Source organism: Felis catus, chromosome D4 (assembly GCF_018350175.1).
Source record: "Felis catus isolate Fca126 chromosome D4, F.catus_Fca126_mat1.0, whole genome shotgun sequence".
NCBI classification, from domain to species: Eukaryota; Metazoa; Chordata; class Mammalia; order Carnivora; family Felidae; genus Felis; species Felis catus.
In genome coordinates this window covers 79,794,023-79,812,088 of record NC_058380.1, presented here as the reverse complement: position 1 = coordinate 79,812,088, position 18,066 = coordinate 79,794,023, and the positions used below count along the sequence as shown (strand labels likewise).

The following is an 18,066-nucleotide window of genomic DNA, read 5'->3' as shown; positions in this document are numbered from 1 at the left end:
GTTATTCTCTGATGCTTCTCTAGGGCGTAAAAGAGTGGCCCAATATTTTCCTCTATAAATTAATTTAAAAATTAGGATAATCTCTCCCTTTTTTTTTGGTTTGTTTTTATCACATTGTGGTAAAATATATACTAGATTGAGGAGCTAATCATGCCGTTTCCTAAGGCATATTTGTGGAACACCTAGATTTATCATTTTAACCATTTTTCAAATGTACAGTTCAGATTATCTAGACACACTGTCCAGTATACTAGCCACTGACCCCATAAGGCTTTTGAGCTCTTGAGATGTGGCTGGTCCAGAGATGTGAAATGGGAAATACTCAGTAGATATCAAAGACTTAGGATATAAAATATTTCATTAACAATATTTTTGATATATTGAGCTAATGAAATTTGTACTAAATTTGTTTTTACAGTAAATAATAGAAAAATTTTAATTACGTATGTAAATTGCATTCGTGGTTTGTATTATTTCTCTTGGAGTGCTGTTCTAGATCATTGGTTCTCAAAATATTGCTGATACATTAGAATCACCTGGCAAGCTTTTAAGATGATCAGGCCCCACCTCAGAGGCTCTAAATTAAAATCTCTGAAGCTAGGGCCCTACATAGGTGTTTGATGAAGCTTCTCAGATGATTCTTCCCCCACCCCCCCACCCAAAGATTTTGTTCTCAAGTCATCTCTACACCCATTGTAGGCTTGAACCTATACAACTGAGTTCACGAGTCACCTGCTCTACCAACTGAGCAGCCCAGTGCCCTTCTCCAGATGATTTTCATGTCTCATATGACCATTGAGAACCACCAACCAATTCCCATCCCTTATTTTATAGGGAAGAACCTGAGTCTCTAAATAGTAAAGTGACAACAAATATAGTCTAAAATGAAGACTGTATTTCTCCTAGGGTTTGTCCAAGTTGAAATTCATGCTCTACCTCTTTCATAAGTCGTAGCTATTTTTCCATTGTCTGGAACAGTGGCTCTTTACCAACCCTTAAAGGCAGAATTGTGGCTGATTTTAGCCATTTCATCCTTTCCAAAACCAGTCATTTGGTGATTTCCTGCATAGTGTGTCCTTGTCATAGTGACTATATTTGTTATGTCCTCAAAATGTTTTTGTCAATTCTTATTATTACTTTTTTATTATAAAGGTAAATTGTGAGCGTGATTTAATCATTATACCTTTAAACATAATTAAAGGTAATCTTGAATTATCACAATTGGTATATTTTCATCAGAATAGAAATAAAACCTACTTTTTCTGCAGAATCTTTTTTTTTTTTAACATTTATTTATTTTTGAGAGACAGAGAGAGACAGAGCGTGAGCGGGGGAGAGGCAGAGAGAGGGAGACACAGAATCCGAAGCAGGCTCCAGGCTCCGAGCTGTCAGCACAGAGCCGGACGCGGGACTCGAACTCACAAACTGTGAGATCATGACCTAAGCCGAAGTTGGACGCTTAACCGACTGAGCCACCCAGGCGCCCCTCTGCAGAATCTTAAGGGGCTTTACAAGCTCAGTGTGTTGAGTTGTGAAATCTGAGGATAATTTATCCATGGTTTTCTTAGAAATTGCTTTGCACATTTCAGGATGGCTCAAAGAATTAGCAGTTAGCCTTTGCAGAATTTAACCTGTGATCTGAGAGATCTGAGGCTTTTCCCTGACTGCCCTTAGAGTAGAACCTGTTCCAGTGGACAGCTTTACTCTTCAGCATTCTTTATTTGTTCGGGATGTGGGTCATGGATAGGCATGCAAATGTATACATGCAGTCATAGGTAATACCCTTCATCTCAAGCTCAAATCAGAAAGCTCGTGATGATCAAATATTGTGAAATTTTACAAGTAGAAGCAGCAAGGGATGCTTTAGTCTAGCACTCCTCTTGTAGCCTGGCAGGTTAAGGGAAACGGACAAAACCAAAAAGCTTGCATTCAGTCCCTGTGCTGTTAACACCATTTTGGTGACCCTGAATGAGTTGTATTAGCCTCTCCATGCTTTGCTTTTCTCAGCTATGAAGTGGGAATGCTAGAGGAGAGGACCTTGAGGTTCTACTTGAAGAATACCACGGTTTGGGGATTGATTGGCCTTCTTTAGTGTTTGTTTTCTTACTAACCTCCCTGTTTTTCTCTTGAAGGGTCAGATGACTTGTCTGCAAAACTGTGGGATGTGAGCACAGGACAGTGCGTTTATGGCATCCAGACCCACACTTGTGCAGCAGTGAAATTTGATGAGCAGAAGCTTGTGACAGGCTCCTTTGACAACACTGTGGCCTGCTGGGAATGGAGTTCTGGAGCCAGGACCCAGCACTTCCGGGGGCACACAGGGGCGGGTGGGTTGCCCTTTTTCAGGGGTTTCTACAGTTACTTTAACTTCATTCCTTAAAACCGGAAGCCAAGAATATGACCCCCTTTTTGTTTTTTAACTTAACCTGCCTCTCCCTCCTCTGTTTTCTCAATAGCAGCAGTTAATCCCTTTATTTAAGGTACCCTTATTTGGAATTTTTTCCTGAATTTTGCTTTTCCTTGGCTCATTCAAAACTCTTCTTTGTACCCTTATGCAGGGAGGGGGCATTTCTCCTTACCTATTTCATTTACACTTCATTGAACAGTCCATCCTTTTTGCTTTTTATCAGCTTCCATACTTCCAAATTGAGTAAGTCCTACACTTGTAAATTCAATCTACTTTATTTGTAGAATCAAGGCTAACCATCCTTTGGAGTGACAGTGGTTCTCAGATTGTGTGAGCTACACACTTTACATTGAATTGGAGCTTGGTTGACAACTGATTAAAACAAACAGTGCCTAGAGAGAAGACAAAGGAAACAGATACCTGATTTTTCCTAATAATTTTATAGTGGCCTGGTGTGCAGAAATTGGTCGTTTGAATATAGTCTCGAGACCAGAGCTTCCACCTCTGTTGCATTGCATTTTGGAGCTTTGTGCAGAAATCATGTTGAGCTGCTTCCCAGCCTCTTGTGCAGCAGCTCCCTTCCTTTCCCCCATTTACCCACTGCACTAGTCTTGGAGAGTCACAGTCTGTGCTCTTAAGCGTCTTCTCGGACTCCCTGAACAGGTTTCCCAGTAACCTGTATTATGTCCTAACACTCATCATACAAATAAGTCTGATATACCAGGCTATACTGCCAGCAAGGCAGGGTCCTACCTGTCTTGTTCATCCTTAGGTCCTGAGTTCTTTGTATTGTGTCTGGTGCTTAGTAATAGTTTGAAGTGAACCTGGCTGTTTTACTCCTGAAGACCATTTTTTCACCACTTTGTTTTTCATCTTACACATTTTTCCTCAGTCTGCTTATTTGTTACCACTTGTTTGTTATGGAAATGAATATTGGAAAATCTATGGTTTAGCATGGAACTTACTAAATTGAGTATACTGTTCCATAGTGTCAAGATGTACATTGACTTCCAGGTGATCAACTTCAAGAGCACTGCTCTAAAAAATTTCCTCGTTACTGTTCCCTGGACATTGCTGTGGCTTTTCCATAATTCCATGCCTTTGCTGTTCCCTCTACCTGCAATATTCTCTTTCTTTTCTTGATAAACTCTACTCATCCTTCAGGGCCCATCTCCAATATCGCCTCTTCCCTGAAGTCTTCCCTGATACCCCTGGGCAGAGTTAGTCATTCTCCTTGGTGTTTCCCTAGCAAGAGGTAAACATTTAATTTTTTTGGACTTCCTCCTTCACCCCTCACTTAGGCTGAGTTCCTTAAGGAAAAGCCCTTCATCTCTGGGTCCCCAGTGTTCCTTTAGAGTTTGGCAGGCATTTAAAAACAAATGTTTTGAGTACTCGCTGTACTCAGGCTAAAACTTGCTGTTTTAGGTGCTGGGGGTACACCTGTGAAGAAATTCAAACCGTTTGAGAGAGTGGTTTAGTCTGACCGTTGAGATACTTGTGTGTCTTTTGTTTTTCTCGTTACACTGGCTTTTCTTGATTATGGGTATTGTTTTCTTGATTATGGGTATGATTCTTGAAGTTGAGTCTCACTGCAACAAATAGTGCGCATCTAAGCAGGGCCACCTATGTTCCTATTTTCCCTGCGTAAGCTGGATTCGCTTTGTGTCGGATCAGGCAGGCAGTCCTGAGTGGAAATGCCATTATCTCCAGTACTGCTTTTACCTCTCGCTTTAAAGCTAGCACAAGTATAAAAGATTGCATTACTCCAGGGACGTTCCAGCCTTAGAATAATCAGCTATGATAATAACAAGAATTTTGAACTGGATATATTTTTTATCATAAAATTCTTAACTGAGTAGCACCATTCTTAACAGTAACTGTGGTTGAGAAATTATATAATTGAGCAACTAGGGAGAATGAATGTTATTGAACTCTATTATAAAAGACTCTCGGGCATGTTTTAACTCTGTGTATGTTGTATATACTAGTGTTTAGCGTTGACTACAATGATGAACTGGATATCTTGGTGAGTGGCTCTGCAGACTTCACTGTGAAAGTATGGGCTTTATCTGCTGGGACGTGCCTGAACACGCTCACCGGGCACACGGAATGGGTCACCAAGGTAGGAAGATTTACAGGAGAAATCTTGACATCAGGCTTTGAAGGGGTGAGGGAGCTGGGGGTGGGGTGGAGGATGCTGGGTGCTGCTTTGTTAAGTGGTAGGGGAGCCATAAGACGGAGCAGGTGCGCCCACAAAGCGTGATGGCCAACGACAGTGACCAGCAAGTAAGAGGCACTCAGTAAATAGTTTAACAGATGAATGGACTTACGGACATGGAAAAATACTGACAATATATTTGGTGGGTAGAGGGAACAAACACAATAAAACTATACTGTAGACTAGAATACCAGTTTCTGAATAAATATGTTCATGCACCGAAATGTTGAAGGTGGTTATTACTTAGGAACTGTGGGTGCTTTTTTCCCTTTCAGATAAGCATATTTTTTAATCAGAAAAGCAATTTTTTTTGTAAAAAAAATAATTGCAAGAAGTGGGACAAAGAAAAAATGTATAAAGTCCTTAAAAGAGTATTGTGGTGTTTACTTATTTTCAAAAAAAGATGGCCGTGAGGATCCAACGCAATATTAATCATGAAAATGTCATGCAGAAACACTTTTCCTGAGCTTACCAGGCATTTCTGTGAGGGCTGGAGGATACAGGAGTGAACAAAGCAGACCTAGGCTTGATATAGATGTTAGCCCAGTAGGAGAAAGAGTTATTAAATAGTAATTTCACAAATAAATACATAATTACAAATTGTGTGAAGTGCCATGAAGGAAAGAGTGCAGTGTTCTGTGAGGAAGGCTAGGAGGCATCTCAACTCTTTCAGGGGAGAGCTTTTTGAGAAGGGACAAAATACGGAGAAATCGGAGGTAGCTGTGTACAGAGTAGGGAGTGTTTCCGTGTGCACAGAGTATGCCCAGGCCCTGGGCGGGAGAGAACCTGGACCATTTGATGACCTGAAGGCCAGTGGAGCTATGCTGGGGGTGGTGTGGGAGAGGTGGCCATCGTGTGTGCCTTCCTTGGCCGTGTTAAGGATTGTGCATGTCCTACACGTAGCAAGAAGCAGTTGGGTGTTCTGAGCAGGGAGAAAACAGCCGCTGAGTGAACAGTGGGTTGGGGTCGGGCACAGTGGACACATCGAGGCCAGTTAGGGGTTTGCGATAATCTAAGCAAAAGATACCTGTGGCCCGGACCGAGGTGGCTGCTCAGAAAGAGAAGAACACACACGAAGGATATGTCTTTAAGGTAAAGCCAACTGAATGTACTGACTCCTGGGGAACAAAGAAGAAAGAACCTGATGTCCAGTGGGTTTCAGGTCGGGTGGGTGAATGTGTTTACCTGAAATAGGTGGAGCTGGAAGGAGAGCAGTTGGTGAGAAGGTCAGTAACAGCACTGAACTGTACTCTTAAAATGGTTGAGATAGGACATTGTATGTTCTGTATCTTTTACCACAGTTCTGTATTGGGCACATTGAATATTTCAGTGGAAAAGTTATATAAGACAGTTTGGTGTGGTGGTAAAAACACTGGAGTTGGGGCCAGGATGCTGACCGTGATGTTTTAGACAAGCTGCCCCTCCCTTCGGGGCCTGACTTGTATCTGTTAAATGTTCCTATGAATTCTGAGTGAGGTCACGGGACGGAACCAAGCAGGGTGCGTGCGGTTAGTAGGTCTGTGTTTCAGTTGAGTCTGCAACCCGGGCTTCAGAACAAGTGAGCCTGGCCACCTCCTCACTTTGTGCTGACTTATTACAAAAATAACTGGCACCTAAATGTCTACACATTATCCCCAGTGCTAATGGATGGCTAGCTCTTATTTCATCATCATCATCATCATCATTTAATTGTTTTATTTCATTTTCATTGCAATTGTGAGATCTAATACATGCCTCGTCCCCTATTTTAAAGATGAGGAAATTGAGAAACAGAGGTGCTAGACGGTCTTGTCCAAGGTCGCAGAGTCAGTATATGGCAGATTCTGGTCCCAGGTCCAGTGCGTTTTCCCTTACAATGCACACGCCTGTGCTCCTGAATACAGATTATTTGTAACTATTTCTACGTTTACGGACTGTTTTCTTTCTTGTTCCTCACACTTTCTGTGAGGTCACATTTTACAGTTTTTAAAACCATTCCAAATGTTTGCTTCCAGATTAAAGTTGAAATTAAATGCTGCCATCATTAGACAATTTTAGATCCTGCTGAAAATATAGAGACTCTGGTTGTACTAACTAGAGGCTAACTTGGTCCTAGAGTTACAGCTTAGCTGTTCTAGTGTACCATCTCATTTCGGGCTCTTTTTCCTATTTTAATTTTTAAAAAAGCAATCTAGAAACAGTTTTAAAAGGATATTTCTGTAACACGGATGTTTATATTTCTAGGTGGTTTTGCAGAAGTGTAAAGTCAAGTCTCTTTTGCACAGCCCTGGAGACTACATACTCTTAAGTGCGGACAAATACGAGATCAAGGTGAGGTTTTTTTTTTCCTGCATTAATTTGCCTCATCAGAGAAAAACTGGCAAATACAAGGAAATTAAAATGGTGTAGCACAGGGGGAATATTTTAAGGGAAGCAGGAATGTCTTCGTATAAGCCATCTTAAACCCATTGGAAAGAGAATTGCTCGTTATTTCTATGTACAATGCAGTTTCTAACCCTGATTTGCAAGTAAAGAAAAAAGAAAACACAAATCTATCTTCACATTCTGTTTTCTTAAGACACATCTCAGGGCGCCCGGGTGGCTTAGTCGGTTGAGCATCTGAGTCTTGATCTCGGCTCAGGTCATGATCTCGCGGTTCGTGGGGCGCGGCGGAGCCTGCTTGGGATTCTGTCTCTTCTCTCTGCCTCTCCCCAGCTTGTGTGCTTGCTTGCTCGCTCGCTCGCTCGCTCGCTCTCTCTCTCTCAAAATAAGTAAACTTAAAAAAATAAAAACCACACATCTTGTACCCACTTCAGTTCTTAGATCTACACTATGAAAACGAAGATTTACTTGTATAATAAAAACAATTTGCAAAAAGTTTACAGAGCGATCTTATATACATTCTTTTTGCAGTTTTTAAATTGTTTTGTGTGGTAGGCATCTTCATTGTGGGAACTGAGGTTCAGAGAGGTTACGGATTTTACCCAAGATCACACAGTACATACATGCAGCATCAGAACTAGGACCCATGCCTCTCAACTATAAAACTTGTGGCCTTTCTCATGTACTTCACTTTATACTGGCTTCAGCAACCATAGGCCGCATTGTGTAAGGGTAAGCTTGTCTATGGTGATGTGATTTGTCATCTTGTCTAATATTCTTTTATCTGTAGATTTGGCCGATTGGGAGAGAAATTAACTGCAAGTGCTTGAAGACATTGTCTGTCTCTGAGGATAGGAGTATCTGCCTGCAGCCAAGACTTCATTTTGATGGCAAATACATTGTCTGTAGTTCAGCGCTGGGTCTCTACCAGTGGGACTTTGCCAGTTATGATATTCTCAGGTAATGTTTCCTATCTTTGACAGTCTGTTCTCTTTTTTCTTTTTCTTTTTGTTTGTTTGTTTGTTGTGGTTTAATAGTAAAGTCAAGACTGAATATTTGGATAAACCAGTCAGTAGTTTGTGTTTGGGAAATGTTTACTACATCAGTTATAAATCACACACATAAAAATATTAAAGGCAATAATTAGAGTTTCATGCTAGAACCTCAAAGATCTAGGTTCTAATCCCTCCCCTTACTTCCCCCTTTCAGAGTTTAACATGCTTTTCTGGAAAACGAGAGGCTTGGATAAAAAGAACTTTCAGATCTCTAGTTCTAATATTTTTTTAAATATATTTGTTTAAGGTTTTAGACAGATAAGGTATATTTAGTAAAATAACGATTTTTTTTTTTAATTTTTTTTTTCAACGTTTTTATTTATTTTGGGGACAGAGAGAGACAGAGCATGAACGGGGGAGGGGCAGAGAGAGAGGGAGACACAGAATCGGAAACAGGCTCCAGGCTCCGAGCCATCAGCCCAGAGCCCGACGTGGGGCTCAAATTCAAGGACCGCGAGATCGTGACCTGGCTGAAGTCGGACGCTCAACCGACTGCGCCACCCAGGCGCCCCAAATAACGATTTTTTAATTAAATTTCTTATTTTAATTCCAGTACAGTTGCCATGCAGTGTTACTACATCGTACACCTGAAACTACTGTATTTCAATTCCATGCAACACCTAGGGCTCATCAAAACGTGCACTCCTTAATCCCCGTCACCTATTCCTTCCATCCATCCCTTCACTCACCTCCCTTCTGGTAACCATCAGTTTGTTCTCAATACTGAAGAGTCTGTTTCTTGGTTTGTCTCTCTCTTGCTCTCTTTTCTTTTTCCTTTGCTCATTTGTTTTGTTTCTTAAATTCCGCATGTGAGTGAAATCATATATTTGTTTTTCTCTGACTTAGCGTTCTACTCGATAGCTCCATCTATATAGCTGCAAATGGCAAGATTTGATTTTTTTCTTTTATTTATTTATTTACTTTTAAGTTTATTTATTTTGAGAGAGAGTGTGTGATCAGGGGTGGGGCAGAGAGAGAGAAGAGAGAGAGAATCCCAAGTAGTCTCCATACTCAGCACAGGGGCCCAACATGGGGCTTAGATTTCACGACTGTAAGATCATGACCCGAGCCCATCATGAGTAGGACGATTGACTGACTGAGCCACCCAGGTGTACCAAGATTTGATTCTTTTTTGTGGCTGAATAACATTCACGTATATACATACACACACATCACATCTTCTTTATCCATTCATCTTATCGATGGATACTTATGCTGCTTCCATAATCTGGCTATTGTAAATAATACTGCAGTAAACATAAGAGTGCATGTTTCCCTTTGAATTGGTATTGTTGTATTCTTTGGGTAAATACCTAGTAGTGCAATTGTTGGATCATAGGGTAGTTCTATTTTTAACCTTTTGAGGAGTCTCCACACTGTTTTCCACAGCAGCTGCACTAGTTTGCATTCCCACCAACGGTGCACAAGGATTCCGTTTTTCTCCACATCCTTGCCCACACTTGTTTTTTCTTATGTATTTGATTTTAGCCCTTCTGACAGGTGTGAGGTGATATCTTATTGTGGTTTTGATTTGCATTTTCCTGAAGATGAATGATGTCGAGCATCTTCTCATGTGTCCATTGGCCGTCTGCATGTCTAGTTCTGATATTTTAAATTCCACTTCCTGGTCAGTGAAATTCTGCATTAAGGGATCAAGTGACCTTCTGTTGACTAGTAGAAAGATGGAGGTATTTAGAGAAAAACAGAATTTGTAGGATTTCTCTTCAAAGAAATGAGAAGAGGTCCGTGGACAAAGTAATTCTGTGATACACTGCATGCTTTAGACCCTTCTTGGAGATTGATGGTAGTTGTAAGCATGCTGGAGGCTGATGGAAGCCAGTGCCGTATGGTGATGAAGAGAACTTACTTTGGTGATAAGCCTTCGTTTAAAATCTGGTGCCATCTCCTATGAGCTGGATGATTTTATGTAAGGTTCTACCTTTCTGTGCCTCAACTTCCTGACCTATAAAGTGAAGACTAAATGGAATTCCTGTAACGAGGACCAAGTACGAGACCTGGCAGATCTTTATTACCAATAGCTCTGAGAGGCCCCACACAAAGAAGCCTGTTTGCATTTGTTTAACCTCCTGTACCTCAGTCTCATTGTATACAAAGCCCTTTTTTTGAGGAACACCTACTAATGGTTCAGAGAATTAGTGTTCCACAGAATGGTTCAGGAAATGCCGGCTTGGAGTTGTACAGAAAATTGAATGTTCTCGTCATTGTTTTTCTCCATGACTGTTTGAGGGCAACTGGTATGGGATCTGTCATGCTAGCCAATAGGACCTTGTCAGGCCCGGTCTCTCTGGTCAGACAGTTATAAATAACCCCTTTTATATCTTCCTGGAATCAGACTTAATATTTCTAACCGATTAGCTTTCCAAGCTGTCAGAATCATTTCTAGAAATGATTGATAATTATGCTTTGAGGAAAAAAAAGACTGGAATAGATCCTAGAAAACTTTAGTCTATGCTTTTCATTTCATAGATGGGGAAACTGAAACCAAGAGAAGGTAGGGGCCTCGTGCAACATCCCCCTAATTCACCCTAGTCCTGCATCTGTTCATCCTTCTTTCTGTCCATCTGTCTATCCATCCATCTGGCATCATCCAGTAGGCATATGCTTCAGGTACCAGCAAGCCAGAGAGAAGGAACTTTTGAAAGAATGTGATACTTTGCAAAAATCCAAGTAGTCACCATGGGAAAAATCTGATCTTTATTACGGTTTAGTATTGTTTTTGTTTTGAATCAAAATTTGGATAGGAGGGATGCAAAGGTAAGGTGGAATGCTTAGAATCTCTAAAGGTTTTATTTTGATCCCACATTTACCTTTCTCATGTATGTATTTCTCTTACTCAGAATGGGTTAAAGAGTCCAGAGTTCCAGAAGAAAGTTGTGTTAATTTTTGGTATTCAGATACACTAGCTTTGAGCAGTAAACCTACACATTTGTTTGCTGCTAGGAAGTGTTAAGTTTAGATTTTTCTTTCTAAAATTTTTTTATTTTTGTTTATTTTGAGAGAGCACGTGCACACACCCACAAGCATGGTATGGGCGGAGAGAGAGGGACAGAGGGAGAATCCCAAGCAGGCCCTGCGCTGTCAGCACAGAGACGACGTGGGGCTTGATCCCACGCACCATGAGATCATGACCTGAGTTGAAATCAAGAGTTAGACACTTAACCAACTGAGCCACCCAGGCACCCTTAGATTTTTCTTTGGAAGGGGGCCATTTTATTTATCCACGGGATACAGGTGTGCTGTTTCGAAGGGACACATGCACCCCCATGTTTATAGCAGCACTATCCACAATAGCCAAAGTATGGAAAGAGCCCACATGTCCATCGACGGATGAATGGATAAAGAAGATGTGGTGTGTGTGTGTGTATATATGTATAATGGAGTATCACTCGGCATCAAAAAGAATGAAATCTTGGCATTTGCAACTACGTGGATGGAACTGGAGGGTATTATGTGAAGTGAAATTCGTCAGTCAGAGAAAGACAAAAATCATTTGACTTCACTCATATGAGGACTTTAAGAGACAAAACAGATGAACGTAAGGGAAGAGAAACAAAAATAGCATAAAAACATGGAGGGGGACAGAGCATTAAGTGACTCAAATATGGAGAACAAAGCGAGGGTTGCTGGAGGGGTTGTGGGAGGGGGGATGGGCTAAATGGGTAAGAGGCACTAAGGAATCTACTCCTGAAATCATTGTTGCACTATATGCTAACTAATTGGGATATAAATTTAAAAAAAATACAATTAAAAAAATTAAAAAAAGAAAGGGGGCCATTTTATGTCTTGCCTCCTCCTCACCCCCTGCAACACAAATAAACCAGCCTCTTTTGAAATCTTAGTGCAAGTCCTGTGGCCTCAGTTGCTGAGACCAGGCAGGGCCACTTCTGCTTCAAAGCTAGCTGAAAAGAAGCAAAGCACACGTGGCAGCATGGTGTTCAGGAAATCTGAGATAGGCCGTCTCTTGAGCTAAGTTAACTCACTACCGCAAGCAGGGTGATTTGGGTTCCAGGGCCCAGAGGGCACGGCAGGGATATCTGTTTACAGTTCTAAAGTAATCAAAGTTAAAGGGGCTGTGAGCCTGTCGAGACCTGCATTCCCCTCTGCAGCATATTTGTGCTCCAGTGGCTGGAGTCTGTTCATCTTCACCAGGCTTGGGTCCTATCTGCTAGCCACCCGGTTACCTGAGTTTCTGGTTGTTTCCTGCTTTGCATTGGTGACGTGGGACTTAACTGGACTTTTCTGCTGTTTTCCCAGTTTCCTTTGGATCTCTTTCGTAGGAGTTGTTATTTACCCATGTTCATTGCACCACTGCTCTATTTGTTAGCAGATATTTATTGAGCACCTACGTATGTTTTTGGCATTGGGATATGTACTGGGAACCTGCAGAACTACTTACCAAACTTGTAGAAATTACTAACCAGCAAGAGGGAAGACTGACATTAAATAACTAGGTGTTTTAGTGGCTGGGCTAAGGGCAACACAGTATGGGGTACTTTGAGACCCCACCTAGTTGAGCAGTAAAGGAAAGCTTCTTTGAAGAAGAGGTTTGAGCTGAGCCCTGAAGGATGAGTGTCTGCATTAACTAAGTGCCAGCGGATGGTGTGCAGTAAGGAGCATTGTAGACCGAGTGACCTGGCTGTTCAAAGGCCCTGAGACTGAAGGAGCCTGGTGCCGGAGACATGAGTGCAGTAGAGAACCATCAGAGGGTTTAAAGTTAAAAGAGGTGTTAATAGGATTAGATTTTAGAGTGAGATTAGCTGACTAAAAGGGGCAAAGAATAGCTGTGGGAAGACCAGTTGAGACTGTTGGCAGCTCAAGCAAAGGATGACATCTTGGATCAGTCGCGGCAATTTCGCTAATAGCGAATAAAGTAGAAACTTAAAGGGGTAAAATCAGTTGATCTTGGTATTGAATTTGTTGCTTGAGTAAGGTGGAGAGTTCGGCGGTTGTCATGGTTTGTTACCTGAGCAACTGGGTGAAAGAGCAAGGAAGGAAATAAGGAAGAGAAACAGGGTTGGCCCACACTTCAGTTTTGGACAGGTTGAGTGTGGGGAATAGGTCGTCGTCACTACTCAGTCCCCTCCCTTTCCAGTGTCCGCTGAAATCTGCTCAGACCCTAGTTCTCTCTTCTAGAGGTCATGACGTCTGGCCTCACACGTCCTTCACTTCGTACGTGTGGGCGGTGATCGTGTATAGTTTCCCTGTCCCTGCCAGCTCTTTTTCTCCCCCTGTCAGCTGATCTCCCTTGTGTTCTTTCTTTGTCCCAGTTACCAGGCCCTGCCTGTTCTGGGTGAGCTCTCGGGCACACGCTAGTTGGCAGTGTCCTTGTTAAAATGCGGGTCAACCCGGCCTTTCACAGGGGCCCCCCCCCCACACTGTTCCAGAGCAGGGTTTGCGCATCCTTCTCTCACAGCTCTCTTCCTGGTGCCTCCAAAGAGGACGTCCGCTTTCCTTGTCAGTCTTGGCGCCTCACTAAGTGTGCAGACGACAGAGACTATGTTTTTTTGTGCGTTTCTGTTGCTGTTTGGCTGGGCCTCTCCCGTTCTGTGCCTTTGTCGTCAGTGTTTGGGGAAGGTGAGGGGTACCCTCTCCACACCCCCAGTCTTCCCTAACAATTTCTGATGCATCTGTCGTTAGTGTTTCTGGATTATTTAGGAACACCTTGGTTCTTCTAGCCTCTGCTGGTTTTAGAGTTGGCTACCTGCCGAGTAGAGTAGCACTGGAGCCACCTGGTTTCCAGTCTTTGTTCCAGGCATCAGGAGGCTCCCACAGGCCAGTGTTCTAGGGTTCGATGAATCCATCTTTTTACCTAGTGGTACGAGTTGAGTCTCGCATTCTAGTTCTCCCTGGTAATCCTTAGCCACAGTATGGACCCCAGCGGGACTTCAGTTTTCACCTAAGTGAGATACTCTGTAAGATCCTTTCCAGCCTGGGTGGGCATCTTGCGCCTTCAGAGATACGCATCAGACACTGCCTTTTCCCTTACGTGCCGCTGTTATCATGTCAGGGTTCTTCCTCTTCCCCCTTTTTAAGTAAGCTCAGCTTTTTGTCTTTTCCATTTTATTGAAAACTTTCATTTAACTCTCTAAATTTTCTTGAATTTTGTATTGGTTTTTAATGTCTCCAGAAAAGATTACAGTGGCAGAAACAGAAGTAAAGTTGCCTTCTGGTTCATGTTTCCTAACTCTCGTCTTTGTAGGGTCATCAAGACTCCTGAGATAGCAAACTTGGCCTTGCTTGGCTTTGGAGATATCTTTGCCCTGCTGTTTGACAACCGCTACCTGTATATCATGGACTTGCGGACAGAGAGCCTGATTAGCCGCTGGCCTCTGCCAGAGTACAGGAAATCAAAGAGAGGCTCAAGCTTCCTGGCGGGCGAAGCATCCTGGCTCAATGGACTGGATGGGCACAATGACACGGGCTTGGTCTTTGCCACCAGCATGCCTGACCACAGTATTCACCTGGTGTTGTGGAAGGAGCACGGCTGACGCCACGAGCTTACCACCGCTGACTTGACTTTGGGTGCCGGGGCTGCGGGTTTTCAGTGCAACCTCTGTGGCAGCCGACTGCATGAACCAAAGTTCTCACCTAATGGTATCATCGCGCAGTGCACAATCATTTATCCATGTTTGCCAGGGGGCCAGGGCTCGGGGCGGGGGAGGGCTTGTTTTATTGACATACAGCACAGCATGCTAGTGGGGGTACGCCATTGACTTCATTTGTACTTAGTTATGTTGGTCAATAGAAGAGGATGCATTTTGGGTTCATCTTTCTTGAATATTGGTTTTAAGTAAAGAAAGTTAAATGGCTCATTAATCTGCTAATTGGTTGCCTATAAAAACACATTCAGTCTATTATTAAAGCTTTTTACCATCGCCTTTTTTTCTTTTGAAGTTGAAGCAAAGGTGCTATGATGTTGTTCCAGCAACTTCTCTCACGTGGGGCTTAGCTTTTATAATAGCCAGTGTTACAAAGACCACCGAGTCCTGTGACATTCATAAACTCTCCACCACATACCAGTTCTAAAGAAGGTCTGTCTTCCAGGGCGTATCAAGTTCTATAAATTGTTCACAACACATTCTAAACCCTAGTACTTGGCAGAGTCAGGGTTGGCCAGGTCTGGGATGTAAGGGAGGTCTATGGTTTTCGTTTCCGTGTGGAGCAAGCTGGCCATCGGTCCCCTGCCGCCTGGGTGAGTGCACACAGGTGACTGGTACAGTAGAAAGGGCACTGAGCTGGAAGGTCGAAGACTGGCCCTGTTACCTAGGAACCCTGCGACCTCACTATATCACTTCCCTGGGCCCCATTTTCCCTGTCTGTATAGCCAGGTGTTAAGCTAAGGGATTTCTGAGGTTTTGGTCCTGCATCTACTGAAGTGTGGGCAAAAGTTGGTATTTTAGTTTTGTCTGATTCATGGTTTCTTTTGGGTTGAAGATAATAGTTAAATGAAATCATTGGTACAGAGTTATTATCTATAAGGGAGTCAGATGGACCCAGGGGAAATGTAGAAAATATAACAGATTCCCTAGAATGTTAGCATTTGGATGTTAGCAGATTGGATGTTAGCAACTGGATGAAATGCTGAGGAGAATCTTGGTTCTTTAAAAAGACAGCGGGCTGTCTTCGAAGGAAAGGTACCTGAACCTACCTTGTTCTTCCTCCTTTGCCTCTAACTTGGCACGTGGCTTCAGGCTGGTTAACTTTTTATCCCTGGGCCTAGATTAGGGTTTACAAACTCAGATGCCCAGGGCAGCCATGCAGATAACATAAATGGCTGAAAGGCGTTAGGGTTGTGCTGAATCACGGAAAGCGTATTTGATGGGGCAGTCACTCAGCTCTCAGTGGTGGTGGGTCTTCACGATTTTTTTAAGAGGGAGTAGAAATCCAGATTTTCATTTGGAACCTCCTGATTTTTGAAATGTTGACAACTAATTGTAGATAGTGTAAAATACAATGAGCTAAACCAAGCATGTCTATGGGCTACCAGTTTGCATCCTCTACCCTGTCATTCCTGTAAAGTTAGGTAATTCTGTGATCCGCATCGGGAGTGTTTTGACATCATCGTCACAACATTAGGGACAAAGTAGAGGGAGCGAGCTTCAGGACAACTCAGCTGTTTCCCATTGTGTTACAGGAAAGTGAGGGGGCGCGTTTCACCCGCGGGCCAACAGGAAAGTAGTTTGAAGGTGAACATACGAACTGGAACCCCATTTGCAGCCTCCACCTGGGAATATGTTATTTGTTCTTGCTGACGCAAATATGAAAGCCTGTCCTTTTTACAGGTGGGAGAAAGGCTCCCGGCAGAGCTGAGAATGATGCCAGCCCTGGTGGGGACCCAGCCCTCCCACATTCCGCAGTAGCACAGAGCCCGACGGTGACCTCTGAAGGCCTTTGTAAAGTTAATATTCTAGAGAATTCGTGTTTGGCTTCAAGGACAGGTTTAGTTAATATTCTTGTTGAGACTGTAAGGGGATGAGGTAAAAGAGTAATGTGTTCTCCATCCCCAAAGGCCATGGGTTCTGTGCGTGGGCTCCGCTCTGTCTTCCAAGAACCGGAACCAGAATTGCGGCCGGAACCGATTTCACAGGAGCCTCAGGAGACTTTGGGCGGTGATGAGGGCAAATGACTTTTTCCTCTTCCTCCAACGAACAAATAACTGAGATTGCAGATCTGATGGCCATCCCTACGCCCACCTCACTCCCAGATATATCCAGCAGGAATTATAGTCATTTGTGGGAATTTTTTTTTTTTTTTTTGAATGACCGACCTGGCACTTTTACGGCACGTCCCATTTCAATTTTCAGTGGACACCGAAGTTCCCATCAGGTAGCGTGGCGCAGCTGGTTGGGACAGCAGTACTTGAGGCAGTGGTTGGAGTCCTCACTTAGATTCCTCCTCACCAAAGGCCTTCGTTCCACCTGAGCGGGTTATTTCAGTGCTTTAGAGATGCCGGATTTAGCCATACAATGGCCGGCTTTTGTGAAAATGAAGAGCTAACGCGTCCTTTGAAAGAATAAAGCAAACTGGAGCATCAGAGGGTGGGGAGGAGGTAGCTAAAGCTGTAGTTTCTTAGTCCCCTTTCATTGCCTTACAAGGTTGTCTTCCCCGCGCCCTGACTTGCGCTCCCTTAGCTCGGAGGGGAGGCAGCTGCCTTCTCCTCTTTTGTGAACATGCTCATTTCTGAAAAATTCGCAAGTCCTGAGCACATCGACTCCATCCTTTCTTGATGAGCGTTGGATTTCTTGAGTGAAGATGTGTGGTGGGAGGGAGGGGCTCCTCACCTCTCAGCTCCATAAGGGCGGGGCTGGGGGTCCAGGAGAGCTGAGGGAGCGGGAAGTTCTAACATTCCAAAGCAAAGTCATTTCCTCCGGCCCCGTTGTTTGAAGTAAGAAGTCAAATTCGGCAAAACTGATACCAGGCTGACCTTCAGACCTGTCAGAGGAATAGGAAGGAAGCCTTCTTTTCAGGGGTGGGGCTAGACTTTGAAAAGTTCCTCGGGAAGGTGCACACGTTTGGATAGCTTTTTATAAGTGGAAGGTAGGGAATAAATACTGTGACTAAATTTTAGATCGCGCCTCATTTTTCACAGTTAAAAAAGACCCTTGTGGCCATTGCAGACACTCGGCGAAGTGTGGATGAGGGTGATGTAATCATTCCAGTGTTTGCGCTCGGGAGAGTGGTCACTGCTCTGCATTTGTAAAACCCCTTCAGGAGAAAAGAAATATTTTTGTAAACGGTATCATTTTAGACAAGAAGTGGCTTGTTCGGTTCGGCATTTCGACCTAACAGAAATGGCCAAGGATGGAGGTGCAGCCGGGTTTTCCGCCGCTGCTCTGGCCAAACGCGGCCAGCTCCTCGAAGCGGGGACGGTGCACCCTGGCTTCTTGGGGGCCTGGAGGTGAAGCTTCCACCGCCACTCGCTCTACCAGTCTCGGGGCCTCCGCTTGGCCTCTGGCAGGCCTGGGCGACCTGCAGGTGCCCTCCTCAGTCGGGAAGCGCGCAGA

General features: G+C 43.5%; 1 protein-coding gene across 3 annotated transcripts in view; it reads left to right on the top strand.

Moving 5' to 3' along the window:
- Nucleotides 1-18,066, top strand: part of FBXW2 (F-box and WD repeat domain containing 2) — a 60,622-nt gene that overhangs the window by 13,629 nt on the left and 28,927 nt on the right. Inside the window, exons 4-8 of one of the 3 annotated variants that reach the window (XM_003995804.5) lie at nt 2,133-2,327; nt 4,396-4,529; nt 6,849-6,935; nt 7,777-7,946; nt 14,262-14,937. In XM_003995804.5, coding sequence (XP_003995853.1) covers nt 2,133-2,327; nt 4,396-4,529; nt 6,849-6,935; nt 7,777-7,946; nt 14,262-14,550 — 875 coding nt within the window. In that variant the 3' untranslated portion in view covers nt 14,551-14,937. Of the gene's footprint in view, nt 1-2,132; nt 2,328-4,395; nt 4,530-6,848; nt 6,936-7,776; nt 7,947-14,261; nt 14,938-18,066 lie in introns of those variants that run through there. The other 2 variants (XM_045042747.1, XM_045042748.1) reach the window with 2 other exon arrangements.